Below are 10,715 nucleotides of genomic sequence, written 5' to 3'. Positions count from 1 at the left end.
TGTGAAAAATTTAATTAAAGTAAAATTAGCTATGTAATATTATTACAATGGATAATCACACTCCACCTCCCTGAAAAAATTAGTATAAGTATACATAAAATTTTTATGATTTGAGAAACTATATCTAGTACTTCTGAAATTTGCTTTTGTTTAACAAATAAGTCTTCTATTTGATCAAAATTAATTGAATTCATTGATATTAACAAAAATATTTAATAAAAACGATATTTCTCATTGATTGTTTTTTTACTTATTAATTTTTATATTAAACTATTCTTATAACAGTAACAATATATCTCCTTACATGCATCAACTCGTGAATATGTATGATGGTAACTTTATTATAAAAAAAATTATTTAACCTATACTAAGTCAGTAATAAGTCAATCGAGATTAAATATATATTTTTTAATTTTTTGTTAATATAAATAAATTTACTAAATTTTAAATAATAAAAAAATTTATTTATTAAATTAAAATAAACTTCAAGAATAATATATATAATTTTTTAAATTATAAAAAATTTACGTACAATTACAACGAATCTCAACATTGTAATTATCCCTTATTATAATAATAGGATGTTAATGAGAAGTGTAGCTTATTGAGCAAGCTGTTCTTTCAAATTATTACTCTCTCACTCTAAAACCTCACCCTAGAAAGAAAGTGGAAACTCCCCTCTATTTAAACCCTTTCTCCTCGCAAATTTCTCCCCTATATCACTTTCTTGAGTATTTTCTCTACGCGTTTTTTTGTCTCTCTCTCGGCTTCTCCGGTTTATCTCCCTTTAAGGTGTGTTTCGATCGTTGTTTTTATGCGTTTTGGGTACCGTTCGACGGTTCTATTTGTTGTTTCTTTCTGCTGTTCTTTTAGTGGTGCTGTTGATTGCAGGAAAGATTGAGTGTCTATTGGATTTGAGGGTTTTATTTGGATTCTAGTTACAGTTCAGGATTGCTCTCGCTCTTTTTCCTTTTTTTTTTCTTTTTTCAATTTTATTGTGTCTATTACGTAAAAGCTTGAAAAATCATCGAATCGTCTGTGTTGTGTTCTGGTTGGGGTTCTTTATTTTTCTCCTTTCTTTTCTGATTAGTGAACCGTATGGAGTTCAAGGCTTTGGGTGTTTAATCGCGGTAGGGTGTCATTTGCCAATTAGTTTACGGGCGTCATCTATAGTTGTGGTCGTTCTTGTTTAGCTGTATTTTTTATGGAGTGACCGAATTTCGTTTGGGTGTCTGCCATTGGGTTTTTTTGATTTTGTTGTTGTTTATTTATTTTTTTAAATTGAGGTCTCCTTGACTTTTGAGGTACTTGTTTGCCTTTTACTGGATAGTATTTAGACCCTTTACCAAGTCTTGATCTTTGAGATTTTTCAATGCAAAAGGTTTGCCTTGATTGCTCAGTTTCAGTGACATCCTAGATTGTCAATGTCATTAGTTCTTTTGAACTGGATCTTTTCTGGCTTTCTTCCTTTTCTATTCTTTCTTTTCTTTCTCTTCCCCCCCCTGTATTTGGCGCAGAGCTTTTTTGGATTATTTGAACTGGGTTTTGTCAATGTTTTGCATGAAAGCTTCTGATATAGTTAAAATGCTAGGGCTTGTCTTGCACAACAGATGTCTTTTGATTCCAGCAAGAAGCATCAGTGGTTTGTTTGGTGTGCTTTCTGTTTCATGAACCGGGCAAGGCTTCGGTGCTCCAGAAAGGTGTTGTTTCGACATTGGACTTGAGGACTTTAGTAATTAGTTTAGTTTGGAGGTCTGAGGCCAGGGAGTTGTGGTGTATATACGAGTTCCTCTTCATTTTTGTTCTTTGTTTCTGATCAGCATCAGCTTATTTTCTTGTGGGGAAGGGTTTGGTCGGGTTAAGCGAGTCTGCAGTAAATATTTGTTTGGTGAAAGCTTTGTAAAGAAGTTGGATTTTGGGACGTTCTGTTGTCATGGCAAGGACGTCCCTCCCTCCGGGGTTTCGGTTCCATCCAACTGATGTCGAGCTGGTTATGTACTATCTTAAGAAGAAGGTTATGGGAAAGAAGCATCACTTTGAAGCTATCTCGGAGGTCAATATCTACAAATTCTCTCCATGGGATCTTCCAGGTGCTCTATTGCTCTTGTCATTTTTGGCTGTCAATGGGTTCAAGACATGCTGATCATCATTAATATACACACTTATGTCAAACTTGTAGTAGTGATAATTGAAAAATTCACTGTTACTTCTGCCTTTTATTTTTTATTTTTTCAAAAAATAGGTATGCCAGTATTGGAGTATTGGATATAATACTTTTGTAGGACATTATATCTGTGTAGTGTTTGCTTAATTTATTTTGTTACTGAATTTGAGAGTTTCATGTCTTCCTCTGGTTTACTGCAGATAAGTCTTGCCTGAAAAGCAAGGATCTAGAATGGTTCTTTTTCTGTCCTAGAGAGAAGAAGTATGCCAGCGGTGTTCGGGTCAAGCGTGCTACTGAAAATGGATATTGGAAAACTACAGGAAAGGACAGGTCTATCTGTTACAATGACAAAACTGTAGGAACAGTGAAAACCTTGGTTTTTCACTTAGGTCATGCCCCTCAAGGGGAGAGAACCGATTGGGTTATACATGAGTACAGGATCCTTGATGACCAGCTGGCAGCAGCAGGGGTTCAGGTATTTCCCGTCTTTGCTAGGTTTGATACCTGGTTATGTCTATTAGTGACTATTTACCAATAAGACCATTGCTTGGTCAAGTATCTTATAGAATGGTACTGTTTGGATGGTTTTGCCTCTTTGTTGGATCAGTTTATTGATATATATTAGTTTTTGTTTTTAAATTTTGTCTTTCTCCCTGCCCTTGTTCCCTTTTGAAATTACCGTACATCAAATTTATTTGTTTGTCCTGGAAATTTTTTCGCTTGACTAGAATTATTCCATTTATCCATAGGAAACTATGTTATTTATGAAATAATAGAACTTTGATATCATTAGGAGTTACAAGTTTAAGTTGAAAGTGATGGTTTTTGTGATTGGAACCTGCTTTTGCCTCTATAACTGGCATATGGGAACCAGCAAGATAATTACTATTATTATGTAAAACTTGACAATACAAGTATTGGTTGAATCAATTAAATATGGTGAAGATTATTTTGCTATATTTGTTTGAAATGTCAAGAAATTATATCACATCTTTATAAAAAACAAGAAAGTATTTAAAAGATATGGAAAAAGCTACTGATGTGAACATAGGCTTTTGAACTTCAATTCAACTCGTTAAAGAGCTCGGACTCATGCAAGCTCCTTTGAGCCAAGATTGAGATTTGGTGGAGTCAGCTTGCAAGGTTAATCTGGCAACTTTAGTTAAGAATATGGAAAACTGGACATAATCTTGTATGAAAGAAGTGATCAGACTATTTTGCTTGCATCTGACTGAGCACCATTTAGGAATGATAGTTGTAGTTTGCCTGCATTAAGGTGAAGAATTCTTATTTCCTCATTAATGTTATCCCTAGGCTTGAATTCATTTGCGAATCTATTCATGATGTTGTTTAATGATGTCAGAAAGAATTTGCATCTGGTATTGTGTGCAGGCTTGATAATTTAGCTTGTTTATAGTTACAGGGTTGGACTTTTGGCGACTATTATGAGTGTTTGTCTGTCCTTTTGCATCATTAACGTGTCTGTCTTTCTCACTAAGTTTCTTAGTCGCACTCCCTGTTGTTGGTCTGTTGTCGCTCTCTTAATGTTCATGCCCCTATATTTTGCAGGATACTTATGTGCTATGTAAAGTCTTCAAGAAGAATGGTCCAGGACCAAAAAATGGTGCACAGTATGGAGCACCATTTAATGAAGCAGATTGGGCTGACGATGATGATGATGCTGCTACTAAAACCCATGCTGCATCCGTGGCATCTGATGGCCTATCAGTGAGTGTGCTCCCCAAAAAGCTAATTTGCCCTCTTGGGGCAGGACAGTTTGGTCCTGGAAGTACGTCCGTGGTGCCTTTAACTGAAGAAGGTCCATTGCCTTCAGCTGGTCGTTCAACTGGTGAGGTGCTTGAGGATGAGAATGATGATGAGATGGTTCGTTTATTAGCTCCCTTTACAGATGAAGCCACGTTGCTGTTTAACAATAATGAAATTAATCAGGTGTGTGCTTAGAAAGTGAATGTTTTGTTATATTGCTACCATGGTGTGCCTCAGGTTGAATGTCTATTGGTGTATCCTGGCGATCTCATAATAAGCATGTTTCAACAGTACTTGTGTCATTCTTGTTAATATCCTGCTTCATTGGTTGAAATTGAGCAGTTCATTTATGTTTCCTGTTCTAGAATAGCGTAGTCAGCCATTGCAACCCCCCCCAACCCCCAGTGTGCTTGGAAAGTGAATGTTTTGTTATGTTGCTACCATGGTATGCCTTAGGTTGAATGTCTTGTGAGTATATTGGTGTATCCTGGTGATCTCGTAACAAGCATGTCTCAGGAGTATTTGTGGCCCTTCTTTGCAAGTGTAAACATATCTGAATCTCAAATCACGGTCAATTAATTTTCAAAATTTAAGCCTTAACTATTCTTTTAAGAATGTTTGAATAATAAAAGACCTCCCTGCTCATTTCAGCTGCTCCCTATATGCAGCTAATCGTGAAATATGCATATAACTCTCCTTCTCTCATACTTCTATAAAATTGACCTTGTAATTAAAATGTTACTAAAAGATGTTGATAAATTTCCTTTTAAATAAGGATTAGGGTATCAAAAGACTTTGCCCAGCACTTTAATAAATTTTCTGCATTATTTTTCACATAATGTGAAAATTCTTTGCTTCAAAAGTAAAATTTCATTATACTTGTCTTGTCTCTGTTTTTGTATTGAAAAGAAAGTAACTGGAGTTTGTCATTCTAAAAATTACGTGAAATTTTCCATTTGCAATAACAACCTGGCAATCTTTTCCATTTCCATTCTGAAGTTGTATAGGACTGCAATGATTAGCAACATTATGATGATAGGTTGGATTTATTTATCCAATCCTCAGTTCTAAAACGTTCATATTTATGAAACTCATTTGACCATGAGTTTGCTTGGCACTCCTCCATTTTGTCTCCTAAAAACATGTCTTCTAATGCAATTTTATTGTTGGGGTTAGGCTTGTTAGTTGTGCTCTTATTCTGTTAAGCTTGTTGCACTTGGACTAACATGACATCTCAAGTTGTATCATCTGTCTGGACAACGTGGATGCGGTCACACTTAACGTTTCTTCCCTTTTCATCCACTGTTTGAAATTTTAACAATGTAGAAATCTTGACAAGTTTTGGAAGGGGCAATATGATAACAACTGGACGGTTTTATGCTGAGTCCATTGTTTCTCAACTTCTTTTCCTCCTTGGACGTATGCATGGGTGTCTGTGCATCACCTGTTCTAAGCATGTATCAGTCAGTATAACTGGGTAGATGATTCATTATGCTTTGTCCCATTGCTTTTCACTCTCCTTTTGGTGCCTTGGGAAAATTGGAGAGGAGGATTAATAGGCTTTAGCGAACCAACATGTATAACTAATTGTTGCTGGATGTCTAGTAGATTTCTGAATGTAGTTGTAATGTGAATATGTATGTCATGTAAAATTCAATGAGGTTGTTTTAGAGCTTCTTCTGGTTAAACGTTGATAGGAATGCAGATCAGAGATGTTGTCTAGACTTGTCCTCTTTTTTTGTGTGTGTGTTGATGGGTTTTCCGTTTATTTAATGTCTAAATGACAGATGCTTGAATTTGGAAATGCTTTTGTGCTCCTTGTGTCGTGCCAAAATGCCCTTACATTTATTATTTAGTCTTGAATGGCAGCATATCATAAAATGAAAATGTTATTATGGTGAACTGAAATTGAATTCTATATTTACACCTTTCGCCATGCATTAATTTGTGCATATATTGTGCTTACCAGAATGATCTTGGTGGCAAGGGGAAGGACAAATCCTTAACTTGTGCTGATGGATATGATATATATAATGGTCTTGGTGAACTGGATAGTTGGGTTCAGATGAATGAAGGCAAGCTTGACTTCTCGGGGGTGCAGAAGGATGACTATTCTATGGACAACATGATCTCGCAAGATAATTTAGCTTATATAGAACTCGACGATCTTCTCACCCCATTGGATTGCGCATCCGAAGAAGTTGTAACCAATCAGTCATCAGTTGGCGGGATATTTGGATCCCGCAACCATGAGAATGTGGAGCAGTTTTACTCTGGAGGCACTTTCCCTAGCACATATACTTGTGCAAATGAACCACACTTGTTTCCTGAAGGATCTTACCAATGGGATAATAGTTTGAATGTGCTTCAGATGGTGAGGCCTAACAGTAATTTGGTTTTTCTAATCCTCAATAAACTGCCTTTAGATGATTCTTCATTCTGTTGTTCTCTTGGGTTTTCCTCTCATATTCAGTTTAACCATGAAAATGCAGATTAACGACGAGTTTTACCAGGGATCTAATGCTGCATATGATTTGGAATCCACACACCAGCAACCAGAGATTCGGGTTGATTTTGCTCAAGACATGGAAAGAGGTAGATCTGATGATAACTGATGATAATTCTGGTCGTGGGACGAGTATTCAAATTCTGCTCCACGTTCTATTTATTGTTCTTCAGTCATGTCTATATAAAACTGTCAGAATTTGGCAGTTTTTGGAAGGAATTAATGCATTTTACAAAACCCCTTCCAGAATGCAGCATGCCTTGTGGATCTGGGACCTTGTGACAAGGCATGGGCTACTGATTGACTTGTGTTCTGGTCTCGTATGTCGTTATGGAACCACTGGGTTGTGGCAAAATACAAAAATATATTTCATCCATCTCTTCTTTTATTTGAAGTTATGAGATCATCTTACTCTGTAATTGTTGCATCTGTGGTGAGGTTGCATTAACCTCCTTCGGTGGGTGCTGCAGGTACTTTCTGCAGTGTTTGGTGTTACTGTTATTAACATTACCGATTGCCGATCTCATGTTATGTTTGTTTTGCTACATTGATTCCAGGAACATTTAAAAAAAATTGTGTATCAAGATTAACGGAATCTATTCCAGCTCGCTCACCTTCAGCTGCTGAGCATCTTGCTCTTTCATTTTCTCCTTGTGGTGGCTCCTCCATACATATCAAGGCTGAGGTGACTCACGGAGCTGGTGAATGCACTAACGAAGCTTTGTCAGTTATGATGGGGGGGTCGAGCAGCTGTTGGTGCAATCTGCCTTGGCCAGTTTCTCAGGAAATGTGGCTCTGGATTTGGATCATCTGCTTTTCTTGGTGGACTTTGGTTTTGACGTGGTTCTTGTTTACTGCTGTTCAGAGAGGCTGTTTTTGTTTCATGGAGTTATTATTACTATCAAAATTGAAGATTCTTTCTCTAACTTGATAAAATCAAGTGGTGTCTTGCTTTATCATTTTGCAATATGGCCACCCAGTAATATTTCACCAATGCAATATGCTGTTGAAATAATGACCACATCTCTAAGAACAAGTGTGCATTTTCTTTGGTTCCATCGCCCCTTTCCTCTAAGGAAAAGTTTCCAGTCTTTAGTAATTGAGGCGTTTACCTTAGTTTCATAATTGATTTGCATTGCCCTTGCCGGTGAATATGCTGTTGAAATAATGACCACATCTCTAAGAACAAGTGTGCATTTTCTTTGGTTCCATCGCCCCTTTCCTCTAAGGAAAAGTTTCCAGTCTTTGGTAATTGAGGCGTTTACCTTAGTTTCATAATGCATTGCCCTTGCCGTTTTCTGTTATTGAAACATAAGCCTTATTGTCTACCCTGTAGTTATTTTGTGATTCATCACTGTCCTAGTTATATCACTGCTGTTTCTGGTCTCTAGCTTCCGTCGTTTTTGGTTTTAGGTGTAAACCCTGAAATGTCTAGCTGAAGAGGTGTCTCTTTGATCTTTCTTCCCTAACTGAAGAGGCAGGAACTCGTGTTTCTCAGTGTTTTTTTTGGTTTTATTATCCACTTAGTCTGCATGATTGTTGGGACTGTGCAACACTTTTGGTTGCTATTGAGGTTTTTTGCCCCTTTGGTTTTTCTTGCACTTGTTTTTTGCTTGTGTTTCGGGGTCTTATTTGAGTAGGAATGAAAATCCTCGGACGATACAAACAAGCTTACATGTGATCCAGGTTGCAGGCTATTTTGATTTCTTTCATGGTTTTGGCAATAGCACTAACTTTTCCTCTACAGTGTTTGGATTTCTCTCTGAAATTTAGAGCACATAAAACTGTTTTAAGGAAATTGTGCCTCATTATAACTGTGATAGGTGTGGGTTGTGGTACTGCGGCTAAAAAAATTGAAAGAATCCAGGCTTCTAATAATAGTTAGGGCACATTGTATTTCGTCGTTCAAATTATGTTCGTTTTGACATTTTGTCATCATTTTTATTGTTTGTGTCAATTTAACATTTCAATTTTGTAAAATTTGCACTGTGTGATGAATGATCAATTTTTTGTGGATCTTTCAATTAGAAAAACATCACATGTTGTATATACGTAATTATATAACCCTTACATATTATATATGTATTTGTGATTTTTTTGTCAAAAAATTTGGTTAAAAAATAATTATAAATGGTACAATATAAATTTTATAAAGTTGAGATGATAAGTTTACGCAAAAAAGAATTTTGATGTTAAAAGTGTAAAAGCAATGGCAAAAATGTAATTAGCCCAATAATTAATGCTCTCTGTGGAAGTAGTGGTAAGTGGTGGAATTGAAGTAGTCGGACGGATCTTACCTAAATTGAAGGATGGGTTATCTAAAAATGGGGTTTTCTTTTGCTTCAGATGATGGGGGAAAATTACACAGACTTATTCATTTAACTTCCTCATTTGTACTACCCCTGCGCCCCAGAACCTGAACTTTCAGGGGATTAGCATCTTCATTGTATCTATCTGAACTGTTTATGCCTCAATTGTTTATTTATTTTAATTACATAATAAATATATTATATTTAGACATTTTTGAAACTTTTAGAGACCTGGGTGCCGCCTACCGAAAACTTGGCACCTAAAGATGCGACCTACAGTAATGGTGAAGAGGGCCGGGCTCTTTATGCATTGATTTAGATCCGACAAAATCTAACCTTATATATTTGATTTAGATCCAACGAAACTCAATTTGTGCTAAACAAATCTTGCCCATTTTCATCTTCTAAATCTATTGCCCTGTTATTGATAGCCACAATAGGTTTGGTTGTACCATAATGTGCCTCCATCTTCCTAACAGAAAGACTAGGGAAAGGCTCAAAGTAAGAAGAAGGAATGCATTTCTACCTAACCTTGGAAAGGCAGAGAGCTGAATTACATAGCAAACCATAGCTAGAACTAAAACAAGAAGAAAGAACGATTCTGTATTCTGCGCACTGTCTGACAGTTAATATGGATACACAAACACATCGGCCGCCAACTAAAAAGGTGCAGAAACGATGTCTCTCAGCCCCGCAGGAATCTTTGCCACCACATTATTCCGATAATTACCATCTTCTTCGCTGTGGCCGACACTGTTTGACTGGCCTCCTTGCATGCAGCTCACCACCGGTTCCAATCCCTGATGATAAACCAGTGCAGAATCGTTGAATTAAAAGAATTCTGTAATACTTGTTATTTTTATGACGAAAATAAGTTATAAAAATAACTATAAATCTCCAGAAGCGCTTAAAAATAAAAATTCGAAAAAAATAACTAAACGTGTACAATATACCAATAAATTGCAAAGATTTAATTAAAAAATCGCTTATAATTTCTGATTGAATTGACTTATAAATAGAAAAACAAAACTATTCTTTGGCTTATGTTAACAGTGAGCTGACACACTCATTTAGTATAGTTTGCTTGTCATATCATCCACACTCTCTTTTATGTCGTGCTGTATTGGACATAATATACCCTTAAATAATAGGGAGGGTTGTTGGTGTTGCATTGCATCATCCGCTTGAAAACAAAGACTTTAACAGAGTGCACCATAATATATTCTTATCCAAATTAAATTTAAATAATTGAAGATACCCAAATTCAATTTGGCTGAGAATTTTCTAATGAACGGTAAAAGAAAGAAAGCAAAATCAAAGTACGTACCTCCGTGAAAATTCTGAGAGCTTCTTCGATACCTCTCGTGTTCACCACATAAAGTGCTGCCTCCTATCAACATACATATACATATATAATCGACTACATATATACATATATAATCAAGAGAGAGAGAGAGAGAGTTTTGTATGTAGTAACTTGCCCTTGCAAACCCAATCTGGTGAATATCAAGGGTACGAGGTTCATTCTCAATCGATGACTGCCTCTCTATTCCAACCCCATCCATTTCCATATCCTCTTCATACAAAATACTATCCTCAGCTTCTACGAAGAAAGTACTACTCCGAACCAACCCACTATATATATATATATTCACACACAGAGCACGCACTAAATATTAAAGTATTTTAAAATGGGTCATGGGTCATCAGGGGTGGTAAGCTAGCTAGTGTACCACGTAAAGCGACGTGGCGATTGGGTTTGTGGGAGTACGTGGGAGTTCCTGCATGGACAGCTCCGAAGACGTGGCCGTTGCTGAGGCTGTGTGCTCCTTTATAGTAAGTCGTGTGCAAGAATTTTCAGACGTGGGGTTGCTGACGTTTTTACCAAAACAAGAAAGTTAGACACTTTGTGTTTACGTGTGGCCAACAACTGCGGGACACGGCGGCGTCTGCTGTGTGCGTGATGGCG

At 36.6% G+C, this 10,715-nt stretch overlaps 2 protein-coding genes across 3 annotated transcripts; one reads left to right on the top strand and one right to left on the bottom strand.

The window, feature by feature from the left end:
• LOC105178089 (NAC domain-containing protein 82-like) lies at positions 636 to 7,452 on the top strand. Of its 2 annotated transcripts, none has more exons than XM_011101446.2 (7): positions 636 to 792; positions 1,592 to 2,090; positions 2,365 to 2,639; positions 3,734 to 4,114; positions 5,901 to 6,305; positions 6,424 to 6,526; positions 6,995 to 7,452. In XM_011101446.2, exons 2-7 carry the CDS (start codon positions 1,934 to 1,936, stop codon positions 7,366 to 7,368), a joined length of 1,695 nt encoding a protein of 564 aa, XP_011099748.1. In that variant the 5' UTR covers positions 636 to 792; positions 1,592 to 1,933; the 3' UTR covers positions 7,369 to 7,452. The 2 variants fall into 2 exon arrangements, with proteins under 2 accessions (XP_011099748.1, XP_020554699.1); XM_020699040.1 differs by lacking the exon at positions 6,995 to 7,452 and adding an exon at positions 6,685 to 6,908 and having other exon boundaries at positions 637 to 792.
• On the bottom strand, positions 9,074 to 10,379 carry LOC105178088. The gene is made up of 3 exons (XM_011101445.2): positions 10,228 to 10,379; positions 10,074 to 10,136; positions 9,074 to 9,546 (listed from the first exon to the last, which is right to left on the bottom strand). Exons 1-3 carry the CDS (start codon positions 10,315 to 10,317, stop codon positions 9,406 to 9,408), a joined length of 294 nt encoding a protein of 97 aa, XP_011099747.1. The 5' UTR covers positions 10,318 to 10,379; the 3' UTR covers positions 9,074 to 9,405.

This window comes from Sesamum indicum, linkage group LG15 (genome assembly GCF_000512975.1).
Source record: "Sesamum indicum cultivar Zhongzhi No. 13 linkage group LG15, S_indicum_v1.0, whole genome shotgun sequence".
In the NCBI taxonomy this organism is placed as follows: domain Eukaryota; kingdom Viridiplantae; phylum Streptophyta; class Magnoliopsida; order Lamiales; family Pedaliaceae; genus Sesamum; species Sesamum indicum.
The sequence above is the reverse complement of the archived record's forward strand: the minus strand, read 5'-3'. Positions and strand labels throughout refer to the sequence as shown.

What these genes read in the sequence shown, in the direction of transcription:
- LOC105178089 (XM_011101446.2), top strand. Translation starts at nt 1,934, where the DNA reads ATGGCAAGGACGTCCCTCCCTCCGGGGTTTCGGTTCCATCCAACTGAT. An exon ending in CTCTCCATGGGATCTTCCAG is followed by an intron (nt 2,091 to 2,364) that starts GTGCTCTATTGC and finishes GGTTTACTGCAG; the next exon opens with ATAAGTCTTGCCTGAAAAGC. An exon ending in TGGCAGCAGCAGGGGTTCAG is followed by an intron (nt 2,640 to 3,733) that starts GTATTTCCCGTC and finishes TATATTTTGCAG; the next exon opens with GATACTTATGTGCTATGTAA.
- LOC105178088 (XM_011101445.2), bottom strand. Translation starts at nt 10,317, where the DNA reads ATGGAAATGGATGGGGTTGGAATAGAGAGGCAGTCATCGATTGAGAAT. An exon ending in ACCAGATTGGGTTTGCAAGG is followed by an intron (nt 10,137 to 10,227) that starts GCAAGTTACTAC and finishes GTATGTTGATAG; the next exon opens with GAGGCAGCACTTTATGTGGT. An exon ending in CTCTCAGAATTTTCACGGAG is followed by an intron (nt 9,547 to 10,073) that starts GTACGTACTTTG and finishes GTTTATCATCAG; the next exon opens with GGATTGGAACCGGTGGTGAG.